This window comes from Varanus komodoensis, unplaced genomic scaffold, assembly GCF_004798865.1.
Source record: "Varanus komodoensis strain SLA01 unplaced genomic scaffold, ASM479886v1 scaffold134, whole genome shotgun sequence".
Lineage (NCBI taxonomy): Eukaryota > Metazoa > Chordata > Lepidosauria > Squamata > Varanidae > Varanus > Varanus komodoensis.
This window is the reverse complement of record NW_025335387.1, coordinates 332,154-347,728: the sequence shown is the minus strand read 5'-3', so window position 1 is coordinate 347,728 and position 15,575 is coordinate 332,154. Positions and strand designations below refer to the sequence as shown.

At 45.6% G+C, this 15,575-nt stretch overlaps 2 protein-coding genes across 12 annotated transcripts; both read left to right on the top strand.

Annotated features, from left to right (window-relative positions):
* Positions 1 to 3,830: 3,830 nt before the first annotated feature.
* On the top strand, positions 3,831 to 8,450 carry NDUFV1 (NADH:ubiquinone oxidoreductase core subunit V1). The gene is made up of 10 exons (XM_044422745.1): positions 3,831 to 3,991; positions 4,307 to 4,389; positions 4,707 to 4,877; positions 5,890 to 6,073; positions 6,292 to 6,481; positions 6,851 to 7,063; positions 7,231 to 7,397; positions 7,471 to 7,552; positions 7,884 to 8,029; positions 8,172 to 8,450. Exons 1-10 carry the CDS (start codon positions 3,911 to 3,913, stop codon positions 8,253 to 8,255), a joined length of 1,401 nt encoding a protein of 466 aa, XP_044278680.1. The 5' UTR covers positions 3,831 to 3,910; the 3' UTR covers positions 8,256 to 8,450.
* Positions 8,451 to 11,003: 2,553 nt separating this feature from the next.
* NUDT8 (nudix hydrolase 8) lies at positions 11,004 to 15,124 on the top strand. 11 transcript variants are annotated; one of them, XM_044422734.1, is made up of 6 exons: positions 11,005 to 11,289; positions 12,377 to 12,428; positions 12,610 to 12,872; positions 13,572 to 13,704; positions 14,013 to 14,090; positions 14,276 to 15,124. In XM_044422734.1, the coding sequence occupies exons 3-6, from the start codon at positions 12,616 to 12,618 to the stop codon at positions 14,495 to 14,497; spliced, it is 690 nt and encodes a 229-aa protein (XP_044278669.1). In that variant the 5' UTR covers positions 11,005 to 11,289; positions 12,377 to 12,428; positions 12,610 to 12,615; the 3' UTR covers positions 14,498 to 15,124. The 11 variants fall into 11 exon arrangements, with proteins under 11 accessions (XP_044278672.1, XP_044278669.1, XP_044278665.1 ...); XM_044422732.1 differs by lacking the exon at positions 11,005 to 11,289 and adding an exon at positions 11,300 to 11,813; XM_044422737.1 differs by lacking the exon at positions 12,377 to 12,428 and having other exon boundaries at positions 11,004 to 11,289; positions 12,646 to 12,872.
* The last annotated feature ends 451 nt before the right edge of the window (positions 15,125 to 15,575 follow it).

Genomic DNA, 15,575 nt, shown 5'->3' with positions numbered 1-15,575 from the left:
TGTCCTGTGTCTCTTTGCTGGGAGGGGAAAGTGACAGAAATCTGCAGAAGGCAGCTGTAATATAGGGAGGGACCGTTAAATGTCTGACTTAAGCAAGTTAGGTTCAGGTTCCAGCTGACTGGCTGATTCCTGGCTCTTTCCCCTTGTGGCAATAGAATTCCATGCCAGGAGCTTCAGCTAGCCAGCCACAGTGATCATTGGTCCTCCCATCTTCCTGTTTTTAAAACGGGTCAGTATAGTCTTGGGAGTCCCTGATTTAGGGTGGAACTGTGCCATGCAGGCTCATCCTCTCTCCACGCTGCTTTTCCCCTTTAAAATAAGAGATCTGACCATAAATCTTCCCCATTTCACGCAGATGCACTCCAGCACTTTCCCAACTAGAACTACACATCCATTTTGATGGTGGTGGTGTTGGAACTTGATTTATTATTTACTGAATTTGTCTAAAGGTGCCCATTACCAACATGCTTTCTAGAAATATTCAAGCCACTTTCCCTGTGATTGAGTTACCATAGCCTGCACTGCACTGGACAGCTGAAAGCTCATAAAACTGCCTACCATTGGTCCTAGCCAGGTGCAACAATTTCTGAATTTCCTGGGGGAAAGGAATCCCTGCTCTGCTGTGAAAGCCTTGAGCAATTGACTTTCATAAGTTTTCCCAGACTTCCCAAACTGGTGTCCTGCAAATGTTTTGGGTTACAACTTCTACAGTCCTAGTTAGTGTGGCCAGAGCTGATGGAAGTTACCTGATGTTGGATAACACCTAGAGGGTACTAGGTCTAGCTGATCTTACTGTGAGTGATATAAGAATGGGGATTTTTTTAAAAGGCTGCAACTATTCTCATTTTTAAAAATCAGAAAACAAATCACACTAGTGCCTGAGGACTGAATAATTTTAACAACATGTGCTGGCCCATTGGTGAGCTCGTGATAAAATGCTGCAGCCTCACAAGGAGGAGATAAGGAAGAGCAAAGCCTGGGAAAAGGAAAATGCTGCCATAACTGCAAAGGACGGGGCTTCATGGGGCAATGCATTTTCTCTGAAACCATCTTAAACTGTAAATTCAGTATAAGGAGGGGAAGAGGGCATTTTATACTTTGTGGAGGAGACAGCCAGGTTGGCCGACCAGTCGGCCTCCTAGCTCAGATCAACAACAAGCAAGCGTTGGTGTACAGATCACCAACCCAAGAGCATGGTAGTCGCTAGGGTAAATACCTGGAAGCAAGGCTGAGGAACCCACCAGAGGGGCTGCCGTTGTCCCCGGCTCCCAAACATCTGCCACCTGAGGCAGCAGCAGCCCCATTTTGCCTCATGATGGGGGTTGGCCTGTCTTTCGAGTGCGTGTTGGAATGGGCGTGCTTCAAGAACAAGGCAAGGCAGGAGGGGCCCTCCTTGGTGACTTGGAGCAGTTCCAAACAATTGTGCTAGCCAGGGGCCTCCTGCAGGACACTCCAATATAATGGGATCATCCTTCTCAGACCAAGAATCAACAGGATCAAAGAGATCAGCTGCATAATCCTCCTGGCAGCATAGCTCAACAGCTGTTTGAAAATGAGGCAAACTGGCAAAAGCCAGGCTATTCCGGAACTGTAGAAGATGGTGTGTGCTGTCAGGTTATCTTCTAGCCCTTCCTCACTGGTCCTAGCTCCATCACCAAGGAAAAATGTATTGCTGACTTGCCTAGCACCAGATGTGAGCTCGATCATACTCAGAACACACAACTCTGTGAGCAGGAACTTAAGAATGCAGAAATGGGGTAAGTAAAGTGATAAAGATAAAACATTGTGAAGGAATGAAGCAGTCCAGCATAGAAAACAAATGAGAACAGGATGCGAAGTCTAGAAAATATAGGCGCAGCATTGAAAAAAGTAGCATATAAAAGGTATAACTGAACAACTGAAATTTGGCTCAGAGTACACATACAAGTATTTCTTCATAAACAGATGGGATTTATCGCTGCATTATGTTCTGATGAGTGCTAGCAATTTTTAAAGGACTACTTGAGAAGGTGATTATCATGCCTATTGATGCCTGTTAATTGGGAAAAGTGAAGAGTTTTACCTTTGATGACTGGATACTGATGACAAAAATCAGGAGACATCTATCCTTTTTCATATACACTTTTCATATACATCTATCCTCCATATACACTTTCCTGAAGCATCTGGTCACAGGTAGTGCTACTGCTTGTGTCACATCATGGTAAACCCCATATTTGCTCCTGATCTATGCAAATCAAGCAGGGAGTTGTGGCCAGTCCCAGTTCCCTAGCAAGTGTACCTGTTTCAAAAGATGCCTGGATGTGTAAACAGAAAAGGGGACCTAATTGTTAACCAGAACTAAAATTGAAAATAAATGTACATTGGCAGATTTCCTTATGATAGGATGTTTGAATAGTAGTCAAGCAGTAGGTTCTTAAGTATGTATACTCAGGAGTAACACCCACTGAGTTTATATACAGTACCTAGGATTGCAACATTTCAGCCCCAAGTCCAGCGCATTTTTAAGAAAGCCCCACTACATTAGTACTTTAGACTCCAAGTATAGCTGTAATTTTATACCCACAATTACTCGTCACAATAAATCCTACCGAACTCAATGCTATGGGTCCAATAGTACTGCAGCAATGCAACCTGATCCTAAGACAATGGTGTTACTCTTTGGTGAATATGTTTGGCATTAAAGCCTCAGTTTCAAGAGGCATCAAAATCCAAGTCTGCCTAAGCAGCCTGTAACTACCCCTGTGCTTTGGAAGCTGTTTTATGATAGGTATTCATCCAACAGGGTGACCAGAATCACCATTCTAAATGTATTTTCACTTGATAGCTTTACACTGCACAAACATAGTTATTTGGAGGTAAGTCCAAAGGGTTTTTAAGGGACTTTCAATAATCAACTCTTACATGATCTTTCCACAGTTCTTGCCTCTCTAATCCAAATGTAACTGTGACCACATTCATTTAAAAATGGCACAATCTTATATATGTTAATTCAGAAGCGCCCCTGAGTTCAAGAAGGACTTATTCCCAGGCTAGTGGGAATAAGATTGCAGCCCCACAGTGCAATTTTACGCATGTCTGACCAGAAATAAATCCTGTTGAGTTCAATGGGACTTCTGGGTATGCATTAATATTTACCCATACAAGGCAATGGAGTCTTTGTCAGGTGCGTGTGTGAAAATGTCCTAAGCATGAACCTAATGAACTTCAGGTGTTCAGTAGTGACAGAAAGGCGATCTGCACATCCTCAAGGGTACTTTTATCGACGTCTTGGATTTCTTGCACAAGAGGAGAAACGGTCAAATAGACTGTACATCAGCTCTGCGGAGACTCGGTCTTGGTATTGAAAGCAGGCTCCCACTGTGCCGTTGGAAAGGACTAAGGATGCAATCCTATGTAAGGTTTAAGGGGGGGGGAAGGCCTACAACTCCCAATATGCCCCAGTAAGCTGGTTGGGCTATACTGGGAATTGTAGGCCTTATGGGTCTCTGGGACATGCTGGGAGTTGTAGGCCTTTTTAAAATCTACGATTGTATGGGATTGCACCTCTAATTAATGGATTTCTTGGTTAACTGTTTCTCCTTGAGTGCCTTCACGACGATTTTGTTTGGCGTTTACTGTATCTTAACAGTCAGCTGAGTTTTCCCGGTATCGTGGGACTCCGCCGTATTTGACTTGCAGGCACAAATGAGACGCTCAAGCCCTCATAAAGCGAAAGCACGACTGAACTACAACTCCCGTCAACACCCGCTCCTAAGGCTGCCGGAAGGGCATTTCCCTTCTTGTTCGGGCTGAATGACATCAACAAATAGCGCCTAGCGTCGTGACGTAGGATCGCTGCGCAAAACAGGTGAAGGTGACGGGGTCGGTAATCTTGGCTGGGGGCTTCTCCCGGCTTCGCTCCAGCGCTATGTTGGTGGCACGGCCTCTGTGGTTGCGCGGGGCCTGCACTCAGGCTCGCTTCCTTTCCGCCGCTGCTGCTCCGGAGTCGGTGAGTTCTGAGTAGCGTTGCGCTCTTCAAGTTGTGGGAGTGGAAGGAGGTATGTAGAAATGACAGACGGGTGCTGAAGAGGAGGGGCCTTGAAACGTCTATGTTTGGTGACTTGCCTTGATTCCATCAGGTGCATTTTCGTGACCCCTTTTGACAGCTTAGCTGCTAGTCCCTCTTTGATATGAAGATGGAAAGTTGCTGGGCCTCTTTACAAAAAGAGGCTTTTGTTTCCTAAGCTGCAACTGCTTAACAAGGTTTAGGATGGGATCAGAGGCTGTAAACAACTTTCAGTTGCCTTTTTTTTTCTTTTTCTAGACACCCCCTAAGAAAACACAGTTTGGACCCCTCAAGGATGAGGATCGCATTTTCACAAATCTTTATGGACGCCATGAATGGAGGTGAGAGTTGACAAAGTGGTGAGCGTTTTGTGCACTGATGAGGGTGCTCCAACAGTTTGTAATGGAATGTAGAAAGTCAGTGCGTGCAAAAAAAGTTCAGCTCAGGAATGCAATAACTTTTTTTTATAAAAAACAATACATGACCTCTTAATAAGCTGCCAGAAGAATTTTTAGCATAGCCACCACATTATGATCAGCTACTTCTCTATGCTTTAATCAAGCACAGATTACTATTGTAATTACTTTGGTTTCTGTAGCTTTGTAGGTTTGGAATACATTTGGAAAGCCCTTCTTATCCATTTTTTTGTTGCTTCTAGATTGAAAGGGGCTTTGAGCCGTGGTGACTGGTATAAAACCAAGGAAATTCTGCTGAAGGGTGTTGACTGGATCTTGAATGAGATAAAGACTTCAGGCCTAAGAGGACGTGGAGGAGCTGGTTTCCCCACTGGCCTCAAGTGGAGCTTCATGAATAAGCCTCCAGATGGCAGGTAAGTTGTGGTGGGGAAAATGCACTCTAGTGTCAAGTTCATGCATGTCTGTTCATGGTCAAACTGCCTGGAACAGTTGTCGGTTCTCCTGTGATCTTAAAAACAAGTCTGTGTTGGCAAAGGATTGATTCTGTTAATGCTTGCTTTGGGATTCAGAATTTGGTGGGAAACCTGGATTCCAGTTCTGTCTTGTACCTTTACATCCAGCTCCTATTCCAGTGTTGTCATGTCATGCAAATCCAGTGTGTGTGGGATATATGAGGGCTAAATAATCTTCATGTAACTCTTAAACAGGCCATGAGTTATATGAGAGTTGTTTAATCCTCACATAACCCACACTCCTAGGGTGGCTATGTCATGACAACTTAGCTGTACATGCCCTGCATGCATAACCCACCATAAGTTAAATAACGCACAGTGAGCTGTTATGTCTTGCAGAAAGCATTCGTGAATCTTAGCTGCTGAGAATGCCCACCTGTACTACAGATCTTTTAAAGCCTTTCTTTGTAAGTTGCTGTCTTTAAAGAGGTTGGCTCTGTGAAGTATCAGGTAATAATAGACCATCTCTAGACTTCTTTCTCTTGACAGCAAGAACCATGATTATGTGGGCTGGAGAACCTATTTTGCACACTGAATGGAGTATTTCATTTGGACGTGGGAAGCTTGGTTTTCAGCAAATAGGTCAACTTGGGACAACTCAATATTTCTTGGTGTAACCTACCTCACACCATTGTTAAAAAGCTAAAACATAATTTTGAGTTTTGAAGAGCAGGGGGAAACAAAGTTAATCACAAACAGGATGTTCTTAAACCTTGAACTGATTGAAGCTGAGGCTGTAGTACTGAGTTAGGATCTTGAAATGGAGGAATTGATGGCCTGACTAATTAATCTTTTTTCTTAATTTGACTTCTAGCATGCTTACTGCAATAGAACAGATCTTTCCAGATGGAGGCACTGGCTTCCCAGAAATCTTTATTTCTGGTGGATAAGCATAATTCTCTGTCTATTTCAGACCTAAGTACTTGGTGGTGAATGCAGATGAAGGAGAGCCAGGAACCTGTAAGGACAGGGAGATCATGCGTCATGACCCCCACAAGCTGGTGGAAGGTTGCCTTGTGGCAGGACGAGCTATGGGGGCCCGAGCTGCCTATATCTATATTCGTGGAGAATTCTATAATGAAGCCTCAAACTTGCAGGTGAGTTGCTTCTCTCCTTGTTGTACAGCAGTGAACAATGCTTCTATCCCTATGTTCTTTCGTGAGAACTGCTAGGGAAAAGGAATTAGAGAATTTGTTTTTAGTCATGTCCTGTGGTTGCCTTTATCACGTTATACACATGCTTGTATTTTTATTTAGAAACCAATTGAGCACACTGTTAGGACTGCATCTCAGCTGCACTCATGCTGTCTTATTAGGTGGCAATCAGGGAAGCTTATGAGGCAGGACTGATTGGCAAGAATGCCTGTGGCTCTGGCTATGACTTCGATGTCTTTGTGACAAGAGGGGCAGGTGCCTATATCTGCGGCGAGGAGACTGCACTTATCGAATCCCTTGAGGGCAAGCAGGGCAAGCCACGCCTCAAGCCTCCCTTCCCAGCTGACGTGGGTATGGCATCTGAAATGCTTCCTCTGTGATGGTTGGTCTGAGTATGGTGCCCTTCTGTGTTCCCAACCTCCCCCCCAAATGCCAAGTTAGTCAATGTGGGCATGGCACCCCGGTTCTTTTGGAGCCTCACTATTTATCCCCTTTGCCTTAACCTTTTGAAGTGGCTGGCATAAAACACATTCTCCTCCTATATGGCCTTTATCATACTGGGGGGAAAATCCCTTTAACATTGTGATTGTTGGCCCAACTGAATTTTCTTCTTGAATCTCCACTATTGATGCAAATCACCTTTTCCACCCACTCCCCTTCCCATTATTTTACTCCTGTAGCTCTTTGTTAAAGGTGGCTCATTTTTCTTTCTCCCTCTAGGAGTTTTTGGTTGCCCAACCACTGTAGCAAATGTGGAGACAGTTGCTGTGGCACCTACCATCTGTCGTCGAGGAGGGACCTGGTTTGCTAGCTTTGGACGTGAGCGCAACTCAGGAACGAAGCTCTTCAATATCTCAGGCCATGTCAACACACCCTGTACTGTGGAAGAGGAGATGTCAATACCACTGCGAGATCTGATTGAACGACATGCTGGTGAGTACCACCAGTCCTTACTTTCCGTAAGGAAGATGCTCTTGGTCCTTTTCAAATACCTTGTATTTGTGAAGGAAGCTCAGCCTCCCCTGCTGCTTTCTGTTGCCTCTGGGGTGGGCAAGTGATCTGTTGAGCCAGACCTGACTGTGCCTCTGCCTTCTAACTAGGGGGCGTTAGAGGCGGCTGGGATAACCTGCTTGGTGTGATTCCTGGAGGCTCATCTACTCCCGTCATCCCCAAATCTGTGTGTGAGACAGTGCTGATGGACTTTGATGCATTGGTACAGGCGCAAAGTGGGCTTGGGACAGCAGCTCTCATTGTCATGGATAAATCGGTAAGGACTGTCCTTTGGCCCTACTGCTCTTTGTTCCTTCTCATTGCATTTTCACCATCTTTTTCTTCCCCAGACAGATATAGTTCGAGCCATTGCCCGCCTCATTGAATTCTACAAACATGAAAGCTGTGGGCAGTGCACTCCATGTCGAGAAGGTGAGTGTTGAGGTCTGAAGCTACTGCAGAATTCTTCCCCAGGTTGATAGGTTTGGGGTTGGGAGCAAGGAAAGCATTTAGTGCAAAATTCCAGACTCTTGCATATGTCAGCACTATAAAAATGCAAAGTGAAATAAGGTTTCTGAAAAGGGAGACTGCAACTTTTCCAGGATAAAATCAGTATCAGACTTCAAGCTCAGGATGCAGACTCCATTTAACATTTGTTGTCCAATATTGGACTGCTTGGCCAATTTCTCTCACTCTCCCATAACTATTTCTCATAAAGATTGGCATTTCATCTTGTTTTTTGAAATGGGTTTCCTTCCTGCAGGTGTTGACTGGATGAACAAGGTGATGTGGCGGTTCGTGAGAGGCAATGCACAAGTGGCAGAGATCGATGCACTGTGGGAGATTAGCAAACAGATTGAAGGCCATACTATCTGTGCCCTGGGAGATGGGGCGGCTTGGCCTGTACAGGTAACATCCTGACCTGCTCCTCATTTAGCTCAGCAAGAATGTGTGGAAGTGCCATGTTGTTTGGCTAATACAGATAGGGTGTGGGTAGAGGAAATCCTGTGGGTGGGTGTTCTAATTCCTAATTTTTGTTTCTCTCTCACAGGGACTGATCCGTCACTTCCGCCCAGAGCTGGAAGAAAGGATGAGGCAATATAATGAATCTAAAATGCAGCAGACATCTGGGTGAACAGCTAGAGCACACATGGCATGGAAATAATCCCTTTGTACATTGGTGGGATTTCTTGAGGGTTAAACCATCTCTGACTTCACTTGGGCACTGGGAACAGTGTGCCTATTTAATTTTGTTATGTATGCGACAAACTGCTTCAGTTACTATTGGCTTCCTTACAGGGCAGATCATCTATTAAATGGATGTGACTAACCTCTCTCTTCTACTGTTGATCTGAGGGAAAGTAAGGTGGATAATTCTGTGTTGCCTGAAGTGCTCCTTTATTTCTTAAAGTAGTTGAATGTAAGTAGGGAGAAGGAATTGCCTGCTTTCTTTGTAGGAAAAGAATCCTGCCAAAAATGCAGAATATTCAAGGGTTGTGTACACAGATCCTTCTAGTAAATACATCTAAACTATGTTCACTGCATCCTACATGGTCTTACATATCAGCATAATAAGGTGGTAAAGTCTAGCAACCACCTTGATTGGTATTCCCTGTGTGCATTTTCAATTTTTCTTGTAAGAAAACTAGAACATCAGGGAGAAATGGCTTAACTCATCCCACTCTTTGCTGTGCGAGGGACTCATTAGGCTAGGGAATGTTCAAAAATGTGCTAACCCAGGTGTAATGACATCAGTCTATTCTACCCCAGAACACAATGCCTCCTATTTACCTGTTTTAATCATGGGGGCCTGGTTCAGTCAAGATACCTACTTTAGCTTTCAGGATGCTTGGGAAGAAGTAAAACCACCTGTGTCAGAGGATGTGCAGTTTATTTGAATGCAAATATGAATGATGGAAGCACATTATTAATAAACAAGCAAAAGAAAGCTCTGTGCAAGTCAACCACTAGACTTTCTTTTACCTCTGAGCTAGCTGCATCATTACTGACAGTGCTATTTGTACTTGTCCTTTGCTTTTCCCCAGTAGCTGGTTGAGTGCCTCTCAGCCTGTGAGCATCATCTTCTGGCATGATTTCTTGTTTCATTTTTTATTGTTTTATTGAGTTTTCTATAAGAAAGTTCAGACATACTCTCTGAATTTTCTTCTTGGCTGCACAGCATAAATCAGAGTTAGCTTGCATTTTGTTGCTCTTTCATCTCTGAAAGACCCTCCATCAGTGTTGCTTTGAACTACTGCTCATGCCTGGTAGCTTCCCTTCAGCTGTTTCTCCACCCCATCACCATTCAGGGTATTCATTCTTTTCTGATGTGACCATTACTCCTGAAGAGGGTGGATAAATCAGACTGGTGTCTCTGCTTTGACCATTCTACCTTGGGTGACCCCACTAGGAGATTAAGCTAGTGAAATAGCTAGTCTGGGTTCTCGGCAGCATTGTTCTTTGCTTCTATGACATGCTCAGACTTCTCACCATGTTGAGGTGCTCATCCAAGCAGCCTTGGAAGCCTGAGCCCATAATCCTGAGAAAGGAAAGCGCATGATTTATTATAAAAACTTGAAGATAGGCCTTAGTGTCATGCCTTGACTAATAATGTATTAGCTATAACTATATTTATTGCAACTCTAAGTGATGTGTGGATGTGTCTATGGGTATTCCAAGCTCTATGATGGAGGCTCGGGTAAGAGTGGGCCAAGATGGTGAATTCATTCTAACTCTGGACCATCTAACAGACTTGTGTAATGTGTCGTCCAGGTCTTTGCCATACTAGCTGCCTTCACAAGGAGAATGAAAGAGAGATCTGCAAACAGGGCAGACAGTCTTTATGTGTGAAAGGATAGGGAGTGATTGTAAGGGGGTGGTGATACTATGATCGCATGCACACTTTCAGGTGAGAAAGGGGTGGAGGGGGCAGAAGTAACAAAACTAAGAACATGTGACTCACCACAGTACATGGGTTGTCACACGAATGAGGGTGGACACATGCACTGCCTCTGGTATGCTTGTTATTTCTGTGTTCAGCTAAACAACAATCATCCCATATGTAGTTCAGTAGTGTGACATCCATACTTGACACTGAATTGTTCGGGGATTAAATAAACCAGTATTAACCATGATTTTTATTGGGTTAACTGTGGATTGGTTAACCTCTATGGAATCTACAGATCTGGTTCACATGTAATGCAGGAAAATTGTGAGTTCTTTAATCTATGGTTTGTTGCACTGTGTTCTAGGCATGTTCCACTGCCGATTTTTAAGTTAACTGGGTTGTTCCATTGAAAATTTACATTGTCTGGGTCTAGCATTGCTAGCCATCTCTGGTCTGATTAGGGGTTGAAAACTCAAAAAGCCTATGGAACTCAATAGCAAATCCATAATTTGATACTTACCTATGAATAGCCTAGGAATGTCTAGGTTTAGGGGTCATACTATCAACCTATGAATGGGGCAATCGTAATTGGAAATGAAAAAATGTAGGCAGTTTGCTTGCTCGTGCTGGATTTTAGCAATATGTGGGTTAATCAACCCACAACCAGTTATATCTGAACTGGTCTGATCAGGTTGTCTGAAGGGTAGCTCTGATGGTGCTATAGGCATGCCTTCCAAAACATAGAAATATAGAAACAGAGCAGGTCAGAAGGGGCCTCCCAGGCCATCGTCTGACCCCTGCTCCAGCTGGCTCCACTCATGACATGGCTATCATGTGCATGTCCAACCCACACCGATGGAGGCTTCAACCACCTCCCGTGGAAGCCCATTCCACACCCTCGGAGTCCTGTCAGAAAGTGCTTCCTGCCATCCAAACTGAACCTTGGTTCCCTGCCTTCCTCTGCAGGGGAGAACAGGTCTCTACCCACTTCGTGTAACACCCCCTCATGTACCTATACGTCGCCAAAAGATTACTTGTGACTGAAAGTGGCCCTTCGTGGGGAACAACAGTTGCCTCTTCTCATTCCAGCTTTACTCGCGCGCAGGTGGGAGCCTGACCCTCCCCCTCAGCTCCCGAGGGCCTGGTGTGGGCGTGTCCCTCCCAGCCGTGGGCGTGGCTTCCGCGGCCCGCCGTTCTCGTGACGGACGCGCTCGCATCTTTCCGCGCGTCGCCTCCTGCGTTTGTGGAGGGAAAGAATCCGCCTTTGGACCGAAAAGCGCCCGTAAGAGCTGGGAAGGTGACCCCATTTTGCTGCCTGGAGGAAGCGTACCTGCTTCCGCGGAGCGCCTGCCCTCTCCCATCTGCGGAGAGCGGGCCTGCTCAGCCCCGCCATGTTTTTGGAGGGGACTGCGAATGGGAAGTGCCCGGCAGCTTTGTGTGTGGCTAAGGGAGTGTTATATTGCGGCCGCCGCTGACCCCACTCATCTGGGGATGAGCAGCCGGGAGAAGCGGCCCTATCCGCGCTCCTTTCCCCGAGGGCCGTGAGCTGGTGGCGGGTCGGGTGGGCTTTATTTCTCGGCTGATACGAATGAGGCGGCTCCGCCCAGGCGTGCTTGCAAGGCTTTCAGCTTCGCCGCCCTGGCTGACCTTCTCTCCTCTCCGTCATTTTCTTCCCCGGTGACGTGCGGCTAGATCCCGACCTGCGGCTTCTTTAGGACGTTTCCGGCGTGATAGGCGAAAATAGCTGAGAAACAGAGCCAGCTGTCCTCCTCCGTGTCTCGCACATAAACACACAGCCGTTTCCAGGTTATGGTGGCGACAAGTATTTAGTTCGCTTATTTCTAAAATGTACATCATTGCCCAGGGGCGTTCGGGGCCGTTCACCGTAAATGCAATCAAGGCAACTCCTTTGGAGCAAGCCTTGGGTGGACCCATCCTCCTTGCCTCTCGGGAGCGTGGCAATGGGGATTGACCCTATTTAGCCCCGTTGTGCTGCCCAGGGATAGGTTGACAAAGAGGCAGGTAGAGCCACTTTGTTCAGAAAGCAAGGACTGCTGCCCTCTCATTTTTAGGGCTGGGGAGCAGTTATGAATAAAGTGAATTCTCTATTATATTCTATTGAGAAATGCCCTGTTATTTATTGGTGGCTCCTCAAAATGCATGTAAAAATATCTTGTATTGAAGGCTCGGGAAGAGGATGTGTTGAAACTCAGGATTCTGAAATGACTGTGGTTAACCTTGCCCTAGATTTGGCAATGGCTGTTAACAACTAGATGGGTTTAAACACTGAACTTGGCATGTGATTGCTTCTTTGATGAGCATGCATATTTCTGACAGAGGCCTGTTTTTCCTCCCTTGTGTTGTAGCAGACGTGTGTGGTATGATCTAACAATAAAAACATTACCAACTAAACTGTAGGAGGTGAGTTGATTGTGTACAAGGATCCATGTGAGTATTTAAGTAAGCAGACAGTTGGAGCCCTGTATAGTCTAGGAAAATAACTCTGCAGTGCCTGAGTGGGCTACTGGATTGCATATATTGGCTATTCCTGTAGGGGTGGAGAGCACTGATCAAGGCAGCTTCCTCCTCTTTCCCCCCACAGGGCATTATGCTTCATACTCTTCATCATCTCTGGCAGGGTATGGCCCCAACCCCTATAGCCAGCACGGGCCCAATTCGTAGATACTTATCCTGGGAAAATGAACAGCGTTGCCGAGGGCTGCTAAAGGCATCTACCAACCGATACAGACAAGAAGAGGTATCAGCTGCTGTTCTAGTGTCTCTGTGCTCTGTGGCAGGGGACCCAGCCTTCTTGTACACACTGCGATCCCACACCTTGACTGGTGTGCACAAAGGCGATGTCAGGTACTGATTACACAGTCTTCTTCTCTAGTAAAGCCAAAACATGACAGAAGTAAGCTAAATATTTCTCAAACAGAACTACTCTTTCCTGCATTCCAGGAGGCTTGAATAGAAGAGTTTCCTGTTACACTGTGTGTCCTCTTGCTGTCTTAGATTGATCTCTTTAAGGGGTCTGACAACTGAGTCTTACGAGGGATTGAGAGCTAGTTGGAAGAGCTGCATATGTTTTAGCCTGAAGAAGAAAACATTAAGGGGAGAGACGGTAATGGTTTTTAAATATTTAAAAGCTCTTGGACTGAAGATGGAGCCAACTTATTCTGATGCTTCAGGGGGCAGACTTAGAACCTTTGGATGGAATTTTCAGGGAAGCAGATTTTAGCTAAGCATTGGGAGAATCTTCCTAATGGTATGACCTGTATGACTGTGGAACAGACTGCCTTGGGAAGTGAAGGACTCTTTATTGCTGGAGGTATTTAAACAGAAGCTGAAAAGTCATCTCTCAGGGAGGCTGCAATTGCACCCTGCCTTCTAGATTCAGCACTGAGCAGGCAGTTAGGTAAGATACGCTCCAAACTCCCTTCTAGCTCTCTGATTCTTCCCTTCAAGGCTGCCAGCGACCCTCAGTCTCAAGTAATCTGAGAGTCTTCTGGCTTTCCAGCCCTAAATTTCCCCTTTAAAAAGAACCCTAATTTGCTCATGCAGTTTCCCAGGTGGTAAACGTGACGACTCTGACCAGGATGTCATCGCCACAGCCCTCAGGGAGACTTCTGAAGAGCTGGGTCTACAGTTAAGGGAGGACTGCGTCTGGGGAGTCATGAAACCCATCCCTGATAGGGTAATGTCATAACTGGGGTCCCAGAATCTTTAAGATTAATAAAGGATAAGATTAATCTTGGAAGGGAGTTCCATAAGGGAGTAGTGACTAATATTCCATGAATAGAGGGGTCTCTTAAGGAAGGGAAGCTTATGGAGCAGTGTGTGATAGAAGAAAAATTGCAGACTTTCCAGGGTATCGCTGTGGGTCAGGAGGCTTGGCTGTGGGGAGTGGTTTGACTGAGGGATTTCTCACCATGGGGCATGCCTTGCGGGCATAGCATGAAGAGGACTGGAATTCACTGGAGTTTAATTCGGGTTCCCTTTCAGACTAAAAAGTTAGTAGCTCCCGTGATAGCAAACTTGGGTCCTCTGGAGCACCTAATTCTGAAACCAAACCCTCAAGAGGTGAGTCAAAGAATTAAAGGAATGCAGTGATGCATCCTTATATGTTTCTTTTCCTGGACATGCTATTGGGGAGATGCATGGGAAAGACGCCTTCCTATAATGTCTAGTTAGACCCTAAGTGGAAGCCTTGGGAGTGAGGGTACATTCCTGGGGGTCGGTGGTGATCTTTGCCATTTGGTTTCCAGGTTGAGGCTGTCTTCACACTGTCTGTTCCCCACCTGCTGCAAGAAGAGAACCAGGGCTACACCCACTTCTGCCACAAAGGTGTCTACAGCTACACACTGCCCATCTTCCTGCATGGCCCACACCGTGTATGGGGACTCACAGCTATATTAACTGAGTTGACTCTGGAGTTGCTGGCACCAGGGAAATACCACAGGCGGACTCATGTGTTGACCAGGCGCTGACCTTTCCAGCCAAGGTCGAAACCTTGGCTTCCAAACTCTGTTGACTAAGGACTTTGATTCAGGTGATCGCGCCAGCCAGGTGCGAAACTCTTTCCTGTCCATCAGGTCTTCACATCTCATGCCAACTCAGCGCAAAGCATGTGGTTTGTCCTACCCTTCATGGTGTGGTTGTACAGCATAATAAGTGGAAGGAGGCAGACTGGAGCCCCCTCTCCGGTTTTGCAATCTGCTACTGCGGGGGATGCATTTGGATGAAGCTAATCAACGCGCTCTTTGGGAGCCCCTGCAGATTTTTGTTTCCACATGTGGGTGCAGTCAGAACACAACAGTTTATAACCAAAAGAGTTCCCCAGCCTACATCCTAGTTTTGTGTTGGCACCGGACAGTAGTTGAAGCTCTATCCAGAACTACTTTATTGAAAGGCCAAGTTAAATAAACATCTGCCAAACATGGCATGTAACTCTCAAAGTATCTGTAGTAAGTACAGCTGTCCCAGGATAGGCTCAGATCTGTGCATAAATTTTAATCTTTACCCTGTTTTGCTTATTGTACCCAGTCTGTAGCAGGATTCAATACCGGGGTTGTATCCAGTGTTGGTTTTGTGTAAATTAACTGGACCTCAGCCTAGTATTGTATTGCCTTGTTGTTTTTCTCAAATTCTTGCTCCTATATGCTACATGATGATGCCTGTTTCCATAATATTTAAATCTTTTTCATAATGCATAAATTATGCGGAGGTTGGGATTTGGTCATACATGTGGATTTAACTAGAGCTTCTTGGTCTGTGTGCACATTTGCCTCAGACTGTTTGTGACTCCAGGCTGGGCTAGAATATACAGGAAGCAAGGTGTGAATACCACCCAAATTTTCACCACAGTTTTCTAACTGTGGTATAGGCTGTGTAACGCAGCCGGTCCTGGGTCTTCCAGATATGGAACATTTCTCTTCCCCTTCATACTCCTCTTGGAATGATAGGGTGAGCCATGCACCTCTGTCTAGAAGAGAACATCACTCTCAGTGAAGATTTGGGCAGAACTTGCTCAACCAGGAATCTCTAGAGATGCCTAGTGAAGGGTGA